General features: G+C 32.2%; 1 protein-coding gene across 1 annotated transcript in view; it reads right to left on the minus strand.

Annotated features, from left to right (window-relative positions):
* The window catches only part of LOC131853880 (tyrosine-protein kinase Src42A), a 62,926-nt gene extending 47,019 nt beyond the window's left edge, over positions 1-15,907 (minus strand). The window contains exon 1 of the mRNA XM_059204958.1: positions 15,336-15,907. Within this exon, the coding sequence (XP_059060941.1) occupies positions 15,336-15,700 (365 nt within the window). The 5' untranslated portion in view covers positions 15,701-15,907. The remainder of the gene's footprint in view (positions 1-15,335) is intronic.
* Positions 15,908-17,091: the final 1,184 nt, after the last annotated feature.

Genomic DNA, 17,091 nt, shown 5'->3' on the forward strand with positions numbered 1-17,091 from the left:
CCGCATTCTCCCTTCCAACCTTTAAAAATGAACTAAAAAGAATACATAAAACCACATCATAAAACGAAAACAATGTACTGCGAAATCATGGCTTTAGAAGATTAAATTTAAAGTATCTAGTACGCTTCCAGCCGCAACGCGGCACAACAGATTGAAAATGTAACGCAACGCAGCTGCAATTAGGCTCGCGATGTTATTATTATTTGAGGTGTGGTTAATTATTGTGACGTGACAATGGCAATGGGATCGACTGCGCATGTCTTTATTAATATTACATAGCCAAATACCCTGATAAACCGCTGACTGCAGTTCGCCACGCCTTATCACGTAATTATTTGGTAGCTGCGTATGTTACATAAAATTTGCAAGTTACTCTAACCTACACCAATCAAATGCATCACATATTACTAATAAAATGTGTGTCTGAATTTATTCTACAATATGAATTATGTAGATGCATACATAGAACAAAAACTACAACAACGTGATATTTATATAAGCAGAGATGGCGGACAAGATACCACTCAACACTGTTGTTATAAAATTATTATCCAATAAAAACACAAGACAGTGTCTCCATTGTATTCTTATTACGGAGTACTATTAGAATTTTCTGTTATTGGACAACACTCCTGTCTAACTACATTTTTTATCACATTGTTTGCGGGCTCTAATAATGGCAAAACAAATATAGTCAATTACGAATAAAATTTTATTTATAGGTTACAAACAATACAAAAAAGGAAGCAACAATGTTTAAGCAAGTTAATCTTTAATTTAAAAAACAATCACGTGTAAGGCGACGGACGAATTTGCATATTTTTCATTGGTCCAACTCAATTATTCAAAACATTGGCAAAGCAATTCTTATTTTACCTGAATAATTAAAAAAATCTAGAAAAATTAATTTTTGTTGCATTTTGTTTATGTTTATAATTTTGCACCGTCAACAATTATTCTCTGCACCACCTATGGTTGACTGGTAGAAAATGCCGCATGGTGTTAAGTCCGCCAAATGTACTATACTATATATTATATTGTGTGCATTAAAGTTAAATAAATAAATAAAAATTATACATACTATTTGATATATTTGTAATTTTTTGTACATTTCAAATTACAAAATTTTGTTGTTAAATTTATTATACAATTAGGAAGAAAATAATTTCGAATTTTTTTCCTTGTCAAAAGACTTATTGATGACGAAAACAAACTCATGTTGACCGTATATTATAGTATTTTTCAGTTAAAAATATTTACGTTTTGTATCAAAGTATTTAAGTAATATTTTTACTGTCACAGTATAATATAAAAAAAATATATATTAATGTGTTTAAGTATAATAAAACCAAAATGACAAGTTAAAATTTTCAGAAAGTCTATATCAAATCGCAGATTTAATGTTTACAATTTGTTCATCGCCACACATTTTAAATTGTCTCCACATTGTGGAACAATAAAACTGCAACAGCATTCTGGACTTGCGTGTCACCTGGAATATATATTGCCGTACCAAAACCAAGAAGTGAACAAAGCTTGATTATACGTCCGAGAACTCAAAGATTTATGGGAAGCAGGACTCAACAAACCGAACCTATGTGATTTATGACTTATAAATAAAAACGGCAGTACTTACACAAAAGCTCGAGATTACAGAAACAAGGGCCTTAACCTACATTTCAAAATGATTACAAAGGTATGTCACGAAGTAGCGAAACATTGTTTAGATAATGGAGGAGTATAAACAATCGGTGCTGTTGCGGTCGCGGGCTCGCAGTGCACCGCGGGTCGATGAACGACCTAGCTCACGAGGCAGTTTGCTTAGTGTTGCCACCTCAATCTCAGTTATTCGGATTAAGCCGAATTAAAACATATATATAATGGCGTTTGTTGACAATAATATTGTTTAAATTAATTCACTGGATGTCCATTTTAAATGTAAGGAAATTCTGGTATTTATATAGGTTAGTTACAAAACCGCAAAAATTTTGTTAGCTATCTCAATAAAAAAACTGTAAATTAAAAGAGCTACAACAGCTATTGAATCTATTCTTAAGTCGTGAGATAAAAATAGTTTTTATGTTACCTAATATTTGGCTATAGGTATTTCGAGTTAGGTTTAAATTTACACACTCCGTTAGGTTTAAAACTTTCGTAAGCAAAAGGATCTAAATTTGGCAAGAGATATTTTCTACGTTTTAAGTCTTCTGTGTGGCTGCTTGAATATCAATCAGTTAATCCAGACGTTCTGGATGATATATAGGGTTTTCCCTAGAGAGACATAAAATCTTAGTCTTTCGAAATGGCAAAGCATGAGGCGTAGGTACCATGACCGTCAAGTCATTAAGTGTAGTACTACGGGCTACACTTAATGACTTGACGGTTGTGGGGCTCTTTATGTTATATAGGCAACGGTAATCTTTTACCACCAGGAGTGCGATAATTTTTTTGTCGTTTCAGATACATACAACATAAATAAAAATTAAACAATTAAATTTTGACGGCCTAGCGGTGGTCTAGCGGTTTAGCAAACCGCTTTGCTTCCGATGGTCGTGGGTTAAATTTGCCGCACGATGCATTTGTATTCATGAGTATGACTGTTTGTATCTGTCTGGATGTTTTTATACATATATGTATAAAAAATCTATTTAAGTGTCACTTGTAAGTAATCTTTAAGTGTTTTTAACAGTTGTATAACACAAGCTTTAGAGCTAATGCTGGTGGTTTAAAAAAATATTCTGTTAGCAACTTGAGTCATTGTTTATGGTCTGTTTAGATAATAAAGAAAATTGTATCAGATTATTCATAATTATAATATAATATGACGTAAGCGTTCGGGTTGTTCGTTGAATAATTTACGTTAATCGGCAATTACTAAGTCCTATTAATGTCATTCATGGGAATTTGTTGTTTCCATATTAGTAACTCGTAGCCGACTTTGTATAGTTTGGAAATATCATCATAATCATTACTGTAATAGCCTATTAACATCTTGAGTATGAATTTCTTTCCATAAGAGAAGCATATTAGCCTACTATTCACCCCACTCGGGTCAGATGATTGCCTCATCTGACCCGAGTGGGGTGAATAGTATATATAAGTTTTTTTTTGGTATCAGTAATCGCATCTTTTGAAGTACGATATAAGAACATCAAAATGAAGTGACGTCAACTTTTCTCCTGTCGTTATCCAATTCATTATGAAATTTGTAACGATCTAAATACATAGAGCTACTTTATCAGACGGCATCTAAAAGTTGTCAGCCATGTCCGGGTTATACATAGTGCAAATAAAATTACATTATGTATAAAAAACATTACGGGCTGTAATCAGGTGGTTGTCAAAAATTATGGCGTAATTTGTTTATGTGGTAGGGTTTAACGAACGACCTCACTTACACTTTTGCTGACAGCCCGTACCGGACGTATCAATACTCTCTAAGCAATAATTACATTCACGGTACCCATACCAGTTTCGGTGACAAGTCGCAAAACTCTCACTTACGGATGTCGCATCACGTCTCGCGTGCGCGACGCTCCATTACCGATAAATTGGCAACGGCAAAAAATATCATTTTCGCTGTACGTCGACGTACGTACATTTCTAATCACATGATAATCTAGGTCAACGGAAATTTACGAGTTGAACGATTCACTGAAAGCCTTTTACATCACATCTCGTGAACGACACCTGGCGGTACCAGGATCCGAAACACGTGAGACATATCACGGATATTAATTGGCGGGACTTTTTGCAATTATTTTCAAATTGACATCTAAAATCATACTCGCCGATCAACCGATCACTTAATATTAAATCGTAATGCAACGTCTAATTCTATTTGATTTAAGTTTGTAATTAAGATTAGCAATAACGACGCTATGACATATTATGAGACAGTGAAAATGACTTGAATGACAGGCGCATTTGAGTTTGTTAGAATGCAAAACAAAAAGAAGCAAACTGGGAACAAGAGAAAGTATTCATAAAATAATGTAGCGAAAACATTGCAGTCAAAAATGATCAATAATCACCGTCGGCGTACCGGACGCCCACACGGTGCAGCGATAATTGAAAGTGCCATCACTTGCAGCCATTTCGTACCAGATAGAATGTGTGTCAAGTCGTTTTCACGGTCTTGGCGTTGGTCTATACAAAATCGACCATGACATAGGTGGGTACTGCTCGGTACGTAGGTGCTTTTGGGCAACATCTGTTTCAACTTCATTGTTCTTATCTAGAAGTAAATAAGGTAATATGTTTTAATATGAGATTTATGGTTTAGTAGAAAACCGTATTAGTTAGATTTGAAGTTTTTAAAAAATCAGCGTTGCTAATAAATATGAATACTTATTTTCTATGAATTATATGAGCTACGAATTATTTTATATGAGCCTATATTTAGTTCGCGTAATAACAATTATGTTTTGCAACCAGCGACTAATAGCTCTACTAGTTTCTTGGTTTAATTTGTTGTAATTTACACGAAGCTGTGTTAAAATAGTGTCGGAGTTACTTAGGGCATGCACGCGACATTACGCATGCTTCGAGTGCAAGGGAAACTGTTCACCGGTCATTCTGTAATCTGCCCAACATACTTGTTTCAGTTTCGTCACATCTGACACTTTCTAAAGAAACTGCAACAAGTAATAACTGTGGCAAGACGCGGCAAAGCTTCCAGTGGAAACATGCGATAATAAGGTATAATTGCATACCACATCTGTGACTATATTTAGCTGCAAACTCTGGAACTAGCTGCGCATGCGACTAGTGCAATTACGTAAAGCGGTTGAGCCATTTCTAATCTAAAAATAATCGCAGGCTGTACAGACATCGGCGCCACTGGGATCGTATGTGAAAGTAAGAACAATTATTTTTCACAACCAACAAAGTCAAGATAAATGATTTTTTTCTTCAGTTCGATTACATGTCCATGATGTAAAAAGTTAATTAGCTGTCTCAAGCTGCAAAGGATAACATGAAAAAAATAATTACATAATATTGTAATACACTAAACACTATTTAAAAATCATCTTTTGTTACAGTGTTAAAGAGAAATTAAATAACGTAGCATTCTAATTGTATTGCTTTTAATCGTGTCCAATTTTTCTTTCTCTAACCTATTGGGTTATGTATTTTAAATATTTTTATATTTCTATGTACATCGAACAAATTGAGAACTTGTAAAATATTTTCTACTAGATCCTCGTCAGAGCGTGATTTTATTTCTGATCTTCTAGAACACGGCTAACGTTATCCATTAATGAAATGGATGAATAAAATTAATTGTAAACCACAAATCTCCAGTGGATATATATTATACACAGTATATCCGTGACGTGAGCTAATACATCACTGGCGCCAACGGTTGTTTAATGGGCGGCCTGCTCGTGCGACGCGAATTTTCCCCAGCATTTGACTCTCGGCCATTAGGGAAGCTATCATTATCGTGGCGACAGGGCGGATCATAGACTGTAACTGGCTACTCGGATTACTCATGTAGTTAATTAGCTTTTAATTATGTAAATCGAACCCACCTACTTAAATATTGATGATGACATTGTAGAATGTATTCCTTAAAAATACTAAAACCACATTGGAATTTTTCAACATATAGAAAGTCAACAATTTAGACTGATATGAAACATCCATGAAACATAATAATTAAAAATTTTGTTACAGATTTGAAGCAAGTTTTCAAGTGCACCTCGTATATTGTATTTGTGGATAAGGTACACCATATGCCGCGACAAAACGTCTGCAATGACCTTAATAGCACACTCGATCTGGGGCACTGCTCTCTCTTAAATCAAACTCGAAAGCCCTAGATCCCTACTTACCTACGAAGATGATCCGCCCTAACATGCGTGTGACACTCACGTGCCTTATGCAATGCAAGTCAATGACCGCTTGAGCTTGTTTGTGCTGTAGGATCACTTCATTGAAACTACTAACTTTGATACTGTCTCGATCGTACGTTTTGTGAAAGCCGATGTCATGATAATTTTGAATCGATATATACACGGATGACATAAGTTACGTAAGACAAAAACAGAACTAAAGTTTCATATCAATGGGACTGACTGTATATGGTAATATTGGCAACTAGTTCTTACTTCAATGAATCGAGGCGAGCAGTTAATGTAAGGTATTTAGGTCCTCTTAATCCCTACAGACATTGTTAAACAAAACTATCTATTTCAAACCACAATTTATGTCCGTGGAGTGTAAGTTTACAATGTCGTAGGGGGGACGGGGAGCAGGCCAGTGAACTCAGATGCATCCTGTCTCCAAAGTCGGTGATGTCGGTCACCTTTACCGGGAAATGTGGGTTTTTAGAAGCCGTTAGTGGCACGCCCCGGCTCACACATCATCAATGCTAGGTCAATTGGACGCTAAGAATTCCGGGACGATATTGGATTTCTAAACAGCTTTTAAGATGGCCCTAGTTATATTATTAAAATCTTTATATTAGTAGTTACTAATATTCACACATCATTACCCGATATTATAATAGGTAACACATATTATTATGTACTCACACCCCGTTAGTTGGACAAGAGATACAGCAGCACGTGCCTGGCTTATAAATGGGCATCAGCAGTTGCTAATTGTTATTCGATCAACCGTTAGATTCATACGAACAGTGGTAACAGCGAAGAATTACCAAGGTTAATTTATTTTGCATCCTGAAATTTAATGAGACACTGGTTTAAATTACTTTTGAAAAGTAGGTATTGCAAATTTTATAGCAAATATACTTTTTATTATTTTATAATTAATATGTAACAAAAAACTACTTTTATAGAAGTAAGAAGTTGTTAAAAAAAGATCGAATATATAATTGATAATTAAAAACTAAAGTTTAATTTTAATAGAATTAAGACTCTGTGGTGTTGGCCAAGTACAAAACAAAACCAATAAGATAACACAGCATAACATAATTATATGCCACGTTCCATTGAAGAGAATAATATTTTACATGGTAATTTCAAATTTTACAGCATTATTTACATTAAATATTGATAACCATGTTTAAAATTAGCATATCTGCGGGTAATAAACCTTACATTTACCCATATCTCTATGTATATTTATACTGCAATTCGAGGACATCAGTTCTAAAATTACTTTCAAAGCAAAGAACGCGCATAAGTAATACGATGCAGTTTGTACGCAATAAATGGTATTAGAATCGAGGGCCCATTTGAAACCTTTTATGTTGAGTAAGCTACAACGAAATGCCATTGATTGTCTTGGTAAATGCAAAATATTTAATGATAATGCTTAATCAAAATGCGGCATCGTAGTGTCTTTGGCGTTGATGTCGCAAATGATTCGGCGAACAAGTCAACTTCCTGCGGTGAGGAGTGCGTCGAATAAACAAGCTTCGTCGCATGTGCACTGTCTCAGTTTTATTGCATTATCTATATTACGTGAATATTATATAGACAATAAAAGTACTTACTATGAATAATGAATGACAGACCTGGTCATTTTATTATTTATTAATGATATATTATAATGTATTATAATAATTTTCATCATATCTTTCCTTCAACTACTGAATATTTTATCGAATTAGTTGTAATTTTAAATAATTAATGAATTTATATTATACTATATAACTTCACTCTAATATTGAATTATTGAATAGTACTGACACCGGAAAAATAATCAGGAAGAAATTGATTGGAAGAGGATAATTTTATCAGCCTAAATTGACTATGATCTAATATAATAAAATATTTTATTATTTAAGATTCAATTGCTGTCAATTGGGAAAAAAATTCAACTATACTCGTACAGAAAGTTGGCGGCATTCTTAAATATTTAAAATCAACTAGCCTTGATCCGTTAAGTAAGCTGCAACTAAGGAATAGTTATTTGTTGCATGGTCGTAGTCAGCGGTGCGACAGACATACACAAAGTTATGGAACTTAACGCCATATTAATATTTGTCTAGCAATTTGCTTGTTTGGCTAGGGACCGTTTTCCTGTAAGCTCACCGGTTTTACTGGGATGGCACTAAGCGTATTTGTTTTCAGATTTTGATAAACATGTCGAGTCGAAGTAGAACAATATTGACTCGTTATGTTCATATTTGTTTACTGCTGTATGTGGTGCTAACAAGAATAAATAAAATTATTTTGATATATTGGCATATTCATTTCCAATTTTTCGTTGCGTGGCAAGTTTTTTTTTTAAACCGGGGTTTTGGGCTGAGATTGATTTTCTGACTGCACAAAGTATGAGTGCAATATAAAAAACAATATAAATATAGAAGGGCAACACGCAAGTTATTTGCTTAATAATTAAATGCTTTCTTGTGATGAGTCTGCGTTCTATATAGGTGGTCGAATAAAAAAAATATGACTATTAGTGTTTATATGAAAGTTGTTAGAATAAAGATTATTTCTATTACAGAAATGAATGCAACGAGAGTAAGGATATGGGGCTTTTTAAAAATCGTAATAAGTTATTATAATAAAAATAAATATTTATTCAAAATACATCTCGTATGAATGTATGTATACATATACAGACAACATTGAAATATAAATGATATTCCTTCAATAGCCATATTTGATATTATTAATTAGGAGAACCCTCAACATAGTACTCGTATAAGTTATTTTTTTTTTATAAATCCAATTGTAATATATTAGTAAAAGTCACCCAGTTCGTCTTGGTTAAGACGTTACTGAGAGTAGCATCCACAATTAGGTTGATAAAGAACCCTCTTAACGGCTTTCTCGAATATCTTTCATGATTAATTACATTTTACTTATAATATATATGTATAAGAAAAACAATATTTTCTATAGGCATATGCCTATAGAAAATATTATTTTGATCTTAGACTGTTGATAAAAGGTTATATTATAGGGCACTACAACTGTTGAAAATTCAACAGCGTCTTCTATGCTGCAAGTGTTGTTGCATTTGACCTCGTTCGTTTCTAGTACTGAAGTCGTGCGGAACGCGATGCAGTTTTAATTATTGAGGCTGCCTGTCTTTCGTGTTACTAATTGTATTAAAGTCACCAATGGTAAACAATATTCATGTAATCATTTTAAATCGGTTTATTCAAATCTAGCTTTACAGACATAACATTATTTTTTCATAAATATTACTGAGCATTATACTATAAAGATTCTTAAATATTTAAAAAAGTGAGAAAATACCATAATTTCAATTTAAAGAATATTACCTATTACAAGATAAAAATATAATTATATCAATGGCTTTTAATATAGATAATTTATAGTACATCGTCTAATCAGTACTTATCACACCACAAATAGTCCTTCATACACTTTTTTATACTAGATTACCCACGTAATTTCGTCTGCATTACACTTACTTGACAATGAAACAATCGCGGCCTCGATGTTGCGTGGTCATACCGCTTTACTTCTGATTGTCGCGGGTTCGATTCCTTGCATAGTACGAATATTTGTATGATTGAATGTTTTCTTTATATAATATGTTTAAATTTGCAAAAAAAATCTTCGTATTCATATCAGTTACCTAGTACCCATAACTCAAGCTCGGCTTAATATGGGACTAGAGCAACCTGGGTAAAAATAATAATATATATGTAAATATTCTACGTCTAATGACTATCCATAAAGTTTGTCCTTCACGAATCAGTAAGTTTGCAAAATAGCAAATTAATGAGGTATGTTAACAAAGAATCATGAAGCGATACAAAGGTTCATTGATGACAATGTCAAGGCTGCAATACCAAATCAAATCAAAATGGCACAAGACGTAAATCAAATCAAATTTGTTTTTATCGCTTTTAGCCCTTTAGATGATTTTATTAGATATTATTCAACCTCATCAGGAAAAGATTTTTTGATTTCTTTGAAACAATGCTTCAATCTTGATGGTATCAAGTTGTATTGTACAAGAAAACTAGCCAAGAACAGCAATGGTTTACATTGCAGTGTTCCGGTTTAAACGGATCCAGCGAAATTACTGCGCACAAGCCATTGCACCTGAGTCCTCAAAATGTTTACGTATCTGTGATAGCTTTCTTATTGTTAGTTCCCAGATACAGATGTTTGTATAAAAAAAATAGCTACATGTATGTTACTTCTAATATAAAATATTACTAATACGAAATAAGCAAACCTTATATATACAATGGGCAATACAACTGAACTTTGATAACAAAATTTATTTTAAGTTTATCGCAATAGGCTTCATTCCGAGTTGATTTTACATGACAAAATGGCCCATCCAAGGGTTGACTGATCTTAAATTGAATTTACCAACAATATTGTTAGTCTGATACGAAACTTAAAACAAAAAAGAATTATAAAAGATGAACCCCATGTAATTGGAACGAGGTTGAACAGGTGGATAAATTTTAATACGTTAAAACGTAAATAGATGTCAGTTTAATGTGCTACAGTTCGTTTTTTATTGTGACCATGTAAGCAATCGGCTAGGGTTTATATAAAATTGAAATAACAACTTTTTTTAAAACAATGTCACTAGAGTTTCGTTATAAGAGATGGTTCTTAAATTGTTTATTTCATCCAGACGTACACGTGCACTAATATGCTAGAAATAAAATCGTTGTATTTATTATAGTATGCACATCCAAAGTACACAGAAAGTGGTTATGAGAGTGGCTAATCGTTTTTTTTAATAGGTCATTGAATTTATATTTAATGCATAATGCACGGTCTAAAAATAAATTTAAACCTTTCTCTAGAATCACTCTATCTATTTAAAAAATCCGCTTCAAAATCCGTTGCGTAGTTTTAAAGATTTAAGCATACATAAGGACATACAGCGACTGTTACTGTACATTAAGCTATGCTGCTATGTTTTACAGTATTAATCCATTTAGGTGTCAAAATTACTATCGTACTTCAAATGTTTCAAGTGGGCTTGATTTATGAGACATAAAACGGAGCCCTACCCACACATTTTCGATATGTATAGAATATCTAGAACAATGATGTACCAGATTGACATTAACTTATGGACATTATAAAGGTCAATTTTGTTAATAAAATATAAAAATTTATCTTCTTACTGTAACTAAAAATATGCTTCTCATTAATAAAATAAGTTAAATAATATTACAATAAATGTATTTAACACTGTTCTAATAAAATCAGCCTAGCTATTTACTTTGTAAGATGTATTTGGGTAGAAAGGTGAAGGAGATAAAGCAGTATAATTACAGGATGCGGTGCCATGCCATCTTAGTCCTCCAGATTGGTAATTTATGAATGGTAACTGGCGTTACATGATATAATATCTGTAGTTCATGTTATGACTGATGTATGTTAGGCGACAACTTAAATTACCTCTAGTTTGACCGTTGCTTACCATTCCAATTACATGTAAATAGCACAAATTTAAAAATTAAATGTCACGTGGAGTGAAGATAGCAGGTTCATGTTCATGCAAACATCCTCTTTCTAACCTATAAAATAAACTACCAAATAATTTTTAAAATTACTATTATCTATGGTATTATTCGATGCACACGAATTCAAGTAAATCCGCTTTAAACAAGAACAAATTTTGTACTCCACGGATAGTTGTTATCACTAATTTATGTATTGTTAGTTATTATTATGACAGTAGGAAAATACCAGACAGGAAAATATCATCAATATATTAGGATGAACTAGTTTTCAAACTAAGTATGTATGTTGTTTTAGACCGAATATGTAATTAACTTAAAACTTAATAATAAGCCTTGAATTTCAATGTGTGTAATTTACAGTTGAAGTGATGTGTTCTTAGCTATTCTACAGTTCAATACAGTATTTTACATTTATATCAAAAATACCCTAGATATGTACGGCAACAAAACAGTTTATTTAATACAAAAGTTTTTTTTTCAAAACTTTTTGTCCCCTGAGTGAAACTAACAAAGTACAACAATACCTACTTAAGATGTGTTTGTATAATGTAATTCTATAAATAATGGTGTCACTGTAAATTATATCCCTTATATATTATTATAGTAAGAATAACTTAGAAATATCTCATATTTTTACATAACACTCTCATAAACATAAAACATTATGTATGTGTTATTGATTTATGTGCAAATAAATTAATAAATAATATTAATATCTCAGACTATTATATCAAATGTGTGGCGCCAAGACGTTTGAATATGTCGGAAGTGCATTATTTGAATAATCAATTTATTTAGGAATTTTAGTTTGTGGAGTAGTGACAAATTGCACCAAGGGTCAATAGAGAAAAGTGTTAATATGGCAATTGGTCACAGAGTGGATTGTCGGCGGGTACCTGCTTTCGCTTGCAAATTTTCTAGTACAGCGCGAATTATGTAACACAGAAGCGTTGTAAACGTTTGTAATTATTATTGTAATAGCGTTCTAATCTAAACGAGGTGTAAGTGACTTGGGCGTGACGTGAAAGCGTGGCCGCATCTAACCGCGTCAGGCCTCAATTTGTTTAGTTTCGTTTATAAACGCATCTCACTGGCCTCACTTTACACCTACATCTTAAAGTTCCGTAGAAAAATGGCAAAGAAACGGTCATGGAATGTGATAGACCAAAGCTCATTATTAAAATTTGTTAGATCTTAGAAATTTGAAAGGGACAAAAAGAACCCCCAAGTTTTACCTCTTGTATACTACATTTGCTGGCAATAGGCTCAGCCATTCGAACAAGAAGACGTACCGTAAAATGTGCTACTGTTATTAATGTAAAGACTTATTTGAGTGCATGTATAGCTGAAAATCTTAAGCACTTGTTACTATGTCTACACCATAAGGCACGGGGCTAAAAGATAAATACCTCTCAGTAGACATTTTTTTAGTACTACAAATTGCATGAGTATAACGATTATATGGTTTATATTCGGCTAAAAATTAAAATAATTCTGATTAACTAATGCGATAAGAACGGTTATTCGTTATGTTAATAATATTTCCATATTTACTGTTATCCAGTTTACTTATTGTCGAGATTTCTGTTAAAAAAATATTTTTAGTGAAACGCAATTTTTTACTTATGGATTAAATTTATCTACTAAATGTATCAAATTAATAAGTACCGTACCTGCCTATTTAAAAACTTAAAGCCTCTCTAAAAAGTTTTTGTAATATCCTTTGAAAATAAGAAAATAGCACAAAACATATGGAAAAAGTAACTACACAATGTAGCAAATATAAACATTAGACGGCTGTTTAAATTGATAAGTGATCGGTACTACACCTTTTGCAATTTGTCATCACTAGATGGCGCTAGTATGCTTTTGCCAATGTACTACTACAGATATATTTGTTTTGTAGTCTACTTCTATGATATAATAAATAAAATAATTTGGTAAATATATATGTACTTGTAGATCTTGTTAAGAGGATTATTAGAATATAAAAAAATTTTTTAAGGAAATTATCGATTTTTTTTATGTATTTAGAATTACAAGCAATCTATTAGCGATAGCCTATTTAATGGTAAATGGATATTGAGAGAATTAGGTTTAAAAATCACCACATCAATATTAAGTAACATTAAATGACAGAAAGTCAAATACAATAAAGATTGAGAGAATTAGGATTAAAAATCATCACATGAATATTAAGTAACATTACTGAATGACAGAAAGTCAAATACAATAAAGAATCAACTGTTGACTTCAAAGTTACATAGTAAAAAGCTACATTGTTGACCAATTAGTATAATATCAGAAATCAAATAATTGTACAAATCTTTTATGATTGTATTAAAGGATCAACATGCAATAGTCATATGGAAGAATGCATACTATTCTAAAGTCGGGTGTGTCTGTCGTTTATTACAATTTTATAACTATATGTACCTTAATAATTTTTTATGTGAATATATACACTGTACAATGATAATTATAATAAAAACCTTTAATGCACACAGAGAGTATACTAAGGAATACTATTCATAGATGTGCTTAGAAAAAGAAGGCCTTATCAGTTAAAGCAATCTCCTACTATGCATCTCTAACTGTGTTTTGTATTATAATTATTGACATTAGCTATCTTTTATCACCAAAAAACTACAGATGATGTCATGGATAACAGTTTATAGAATAAAAAAAATATTTATATTGTCGTAGCTATTTAATCTAGAAATATTCCAAATAATTTTATAAAACTAAGCAGGGATTATACAAGCTATTCTAAGCAAAATATTGAAATAGTTGATGGTAGTCTCGGTGATCTAGCAGTTTAGCATGCTATCTTACTTCCCATTGTGGGTTTGATTGGATGCAAATTTCAAATATTTGAATTTATGAGTATGTATGTTAATATTGGTTAGGAGTTTATATACATTTATATTATTATCATTATACACCAGCATGTTTTCTATTTATACCTAATTACTAGCTAGTAGAGAAAGCCATTACATTCAACTTTAGTACATGTTTTATTGTACAATAAAGAATAAGAAAAAATATACAAGATTCATATAACTGTGGACTAATTTAATGCAATTTAACTAATAATTATATGGCCTGTTATAAAATAACATTATTATAATGTTTACATAGTTAAGTTTAAAGAAGCTCAAGTTATAACAGTTAAAATGTAATAATTATGAATAAATATATGTTTAACTTGAATGATTTATTGCTTGCATAGAAAACTTTTTGGTTCAGAACACTAAAAGAGTAGCCTGGCAGGTAGTTGGCAATGTATGTAATGTGAGAGAAAGAAAATAAAACATTTTCGCTCTTCTCAGAAACATTTCTGAGACGGAAAGATGTATTTTCTGAAGCAGTTATCTGCTGTTGGTAGGTATATGAATATACAGAAGAGGATGTGACATAGCTACAATACAATTTGGAAACAATTAAACTAGAAGATTAGAATATTTGGTGTAGGATAAAGTAGAGCTTTATGATGAATAATTGTATTATTATTTATACTCAGTTTCCTACTACATACTATTATTAGCAAATTAACAACATTTATCAAAACCACAATGCTTTTTGGTTTCCATTTATATAAAATTGAGATAGTTGTATGTTAATAACATGAATAATTAATTGAAAAGTTAAAGTATTTCTTTAAATTTAATTTAGGTACCCAATTAATCAGAAACATAAATATGCTGTTCTAGAACAGTATATCTGTTTAAAAATTACATATTTAATTCAAAACTAATGTAAAGAGTATTGGAACCTTCATTTACTATAATTGCAGTAAACAAAGAACCAGCTGTTGTAGTCACACAACAGTAGCAACGAACACCGTTCATACAGTATAACATGAAGGAAAAGAAATCGCACAGGAACCACTCACTACCGAAACGATTGCATAAAAACAGATATGATTACTCACGGTTCGGCCTCTATAGATTGCAGGCGGGCGACATAGTTCGATGGAATGTATCCCTCTTGTTTCGTTTTCTTACTTCTAGCTAACCACCAGTCACCCTGTTGGTCGTTGAGAATTTCTAAATGCTCTCCCTTTCTAAAACTAAGGTCCTCATCTGTCCTAGCATCGTAGTCGTACAAGGCGACAAATATTCGATTGGGAGGGACCTCATTTGTATCTGTGCCTTGATTTACAGTCGGTCTGATTGGATCCGGGGGAGGCGTTGGCACTGGTGTTTGGAACTGTCTTGAATCTTCTTCATGGGGGTTCGCCCTCTCATTCTTGTTTTTAGAATCTTTTTCACCTGTACTACTAAAACAATTCCCCATTTTTGCTTTACAAGGTGAGACTGGTACCACAAGTTTTATGTCAAATCACACACTCGTACGTATCGAAACAAATGTTCAGTGTTTGTATATCTATAAACATTTTATTATTTCACTTAAAAGTCATTAAATTGAAATGAAAATATTAATTTTATGGTAAACAATGAATGTATAACACCGATAGATTATTACCGTAGTCAGCCATTTTGATTAGCCATAGAGAAATGTTTGTCACAGATTACAGAAAACTGTTTCAGACACAGTTTTTTTTGTTCATGACGTCTATTTTTTACAATTATAAAGGAAATAGGATATTATTTTGTTTTGAATAATGAGTTACTCTAATTACTCTTTAGAATAAGAGAACGTACGCTGATATTTAATTTATTTTAATCTTTTTTTCGTTTATTCTCTGTATCGCTGACAGAGCCATCTGTCGGGTAATATAAAAATTACACGTGACCATAAACATTTCTCAGCTGTTATAGTATATTCTACGATTTTGATTGATAAATTGTTTAAATACGAGATAGATGGCACTTAATCTAAATTTAATGCCATGAACATATATATATGTCCAACAATTTTATCGACGAGTAGAACCTGTTTTCAGAAATTGCAATAAAATTGATTTCATTTCACTGTATTTTGCAATTATTGCAAGTTTTAATACCTAACAGATTCTGCTGCTAGTATATTTATTATAGGGTATAACTTTATCCGGTTGACTTCTATGCAGTTTCCCTAGGAAATCATTGTGGTGTCGTGGCGAGTTTACTAGATATCATGTAATCATTTACTGGTGCCCCGCCAATGCATACCGTTGGCCACAATATCATTATTGTCCACTAAGAAAAGTGTACTTACTAATTTCAGTACCTACCTATGTTTTATGTGGATCAATCTCTTGTTTAGTTTATATATGATAAGTATCGTAAGCCATAAATCCATATGAAAACAAAAAATAAATTACCAATATAATAATAAAACTAATACCTATGTGGCAACACCGTCAAGTGTCGATCTGACTGATTCTGGTCAGCCGCATCCCTCTAGACAGGTGAAGGGTAGAGCCTCGGGGCGAGCCCATTTGCCCCGGCATAGGCTCTGGGGGCAACAACCCCAGGGTGGCTGGGTTACAACCCTCTTAGGGTCACTTAAAACCATAGATAAGATAATATTACATCTAAGTTAAACCACTTAAACTAAGCTTTGTAAATTGTAAATATCTTTATTTTGTAATTATTCCACATAATTATAAGGTTCCACAATATTTACAATTCTATTCAACTTATACTAATTTACGAGGTAGTGTCTTATTTGAGGGACAAGTGCGTTTTTTATTTAATTTTTCTTTATACTATATAATGATTTTTTTGGGTTTTAAATTTATC

The sequence above is a fragment of the Achroia grisella genome, unplaced genomic scaffold (assembly GCF_030625045.1).
Source record: "Achroia grisella isolate CSIRO2021 unplaced genomic scaffold, CSIRO_AGI_Agris_v1 utg906, whole genome shotgun sequence".
NCBI classification, from domain to species: domain Eukaryota; kingdom Metazoa; phylum Arthropoda; class Insecta; order Lepidoptera; family Pyralidae; genus Achroia; species Achroia grisella.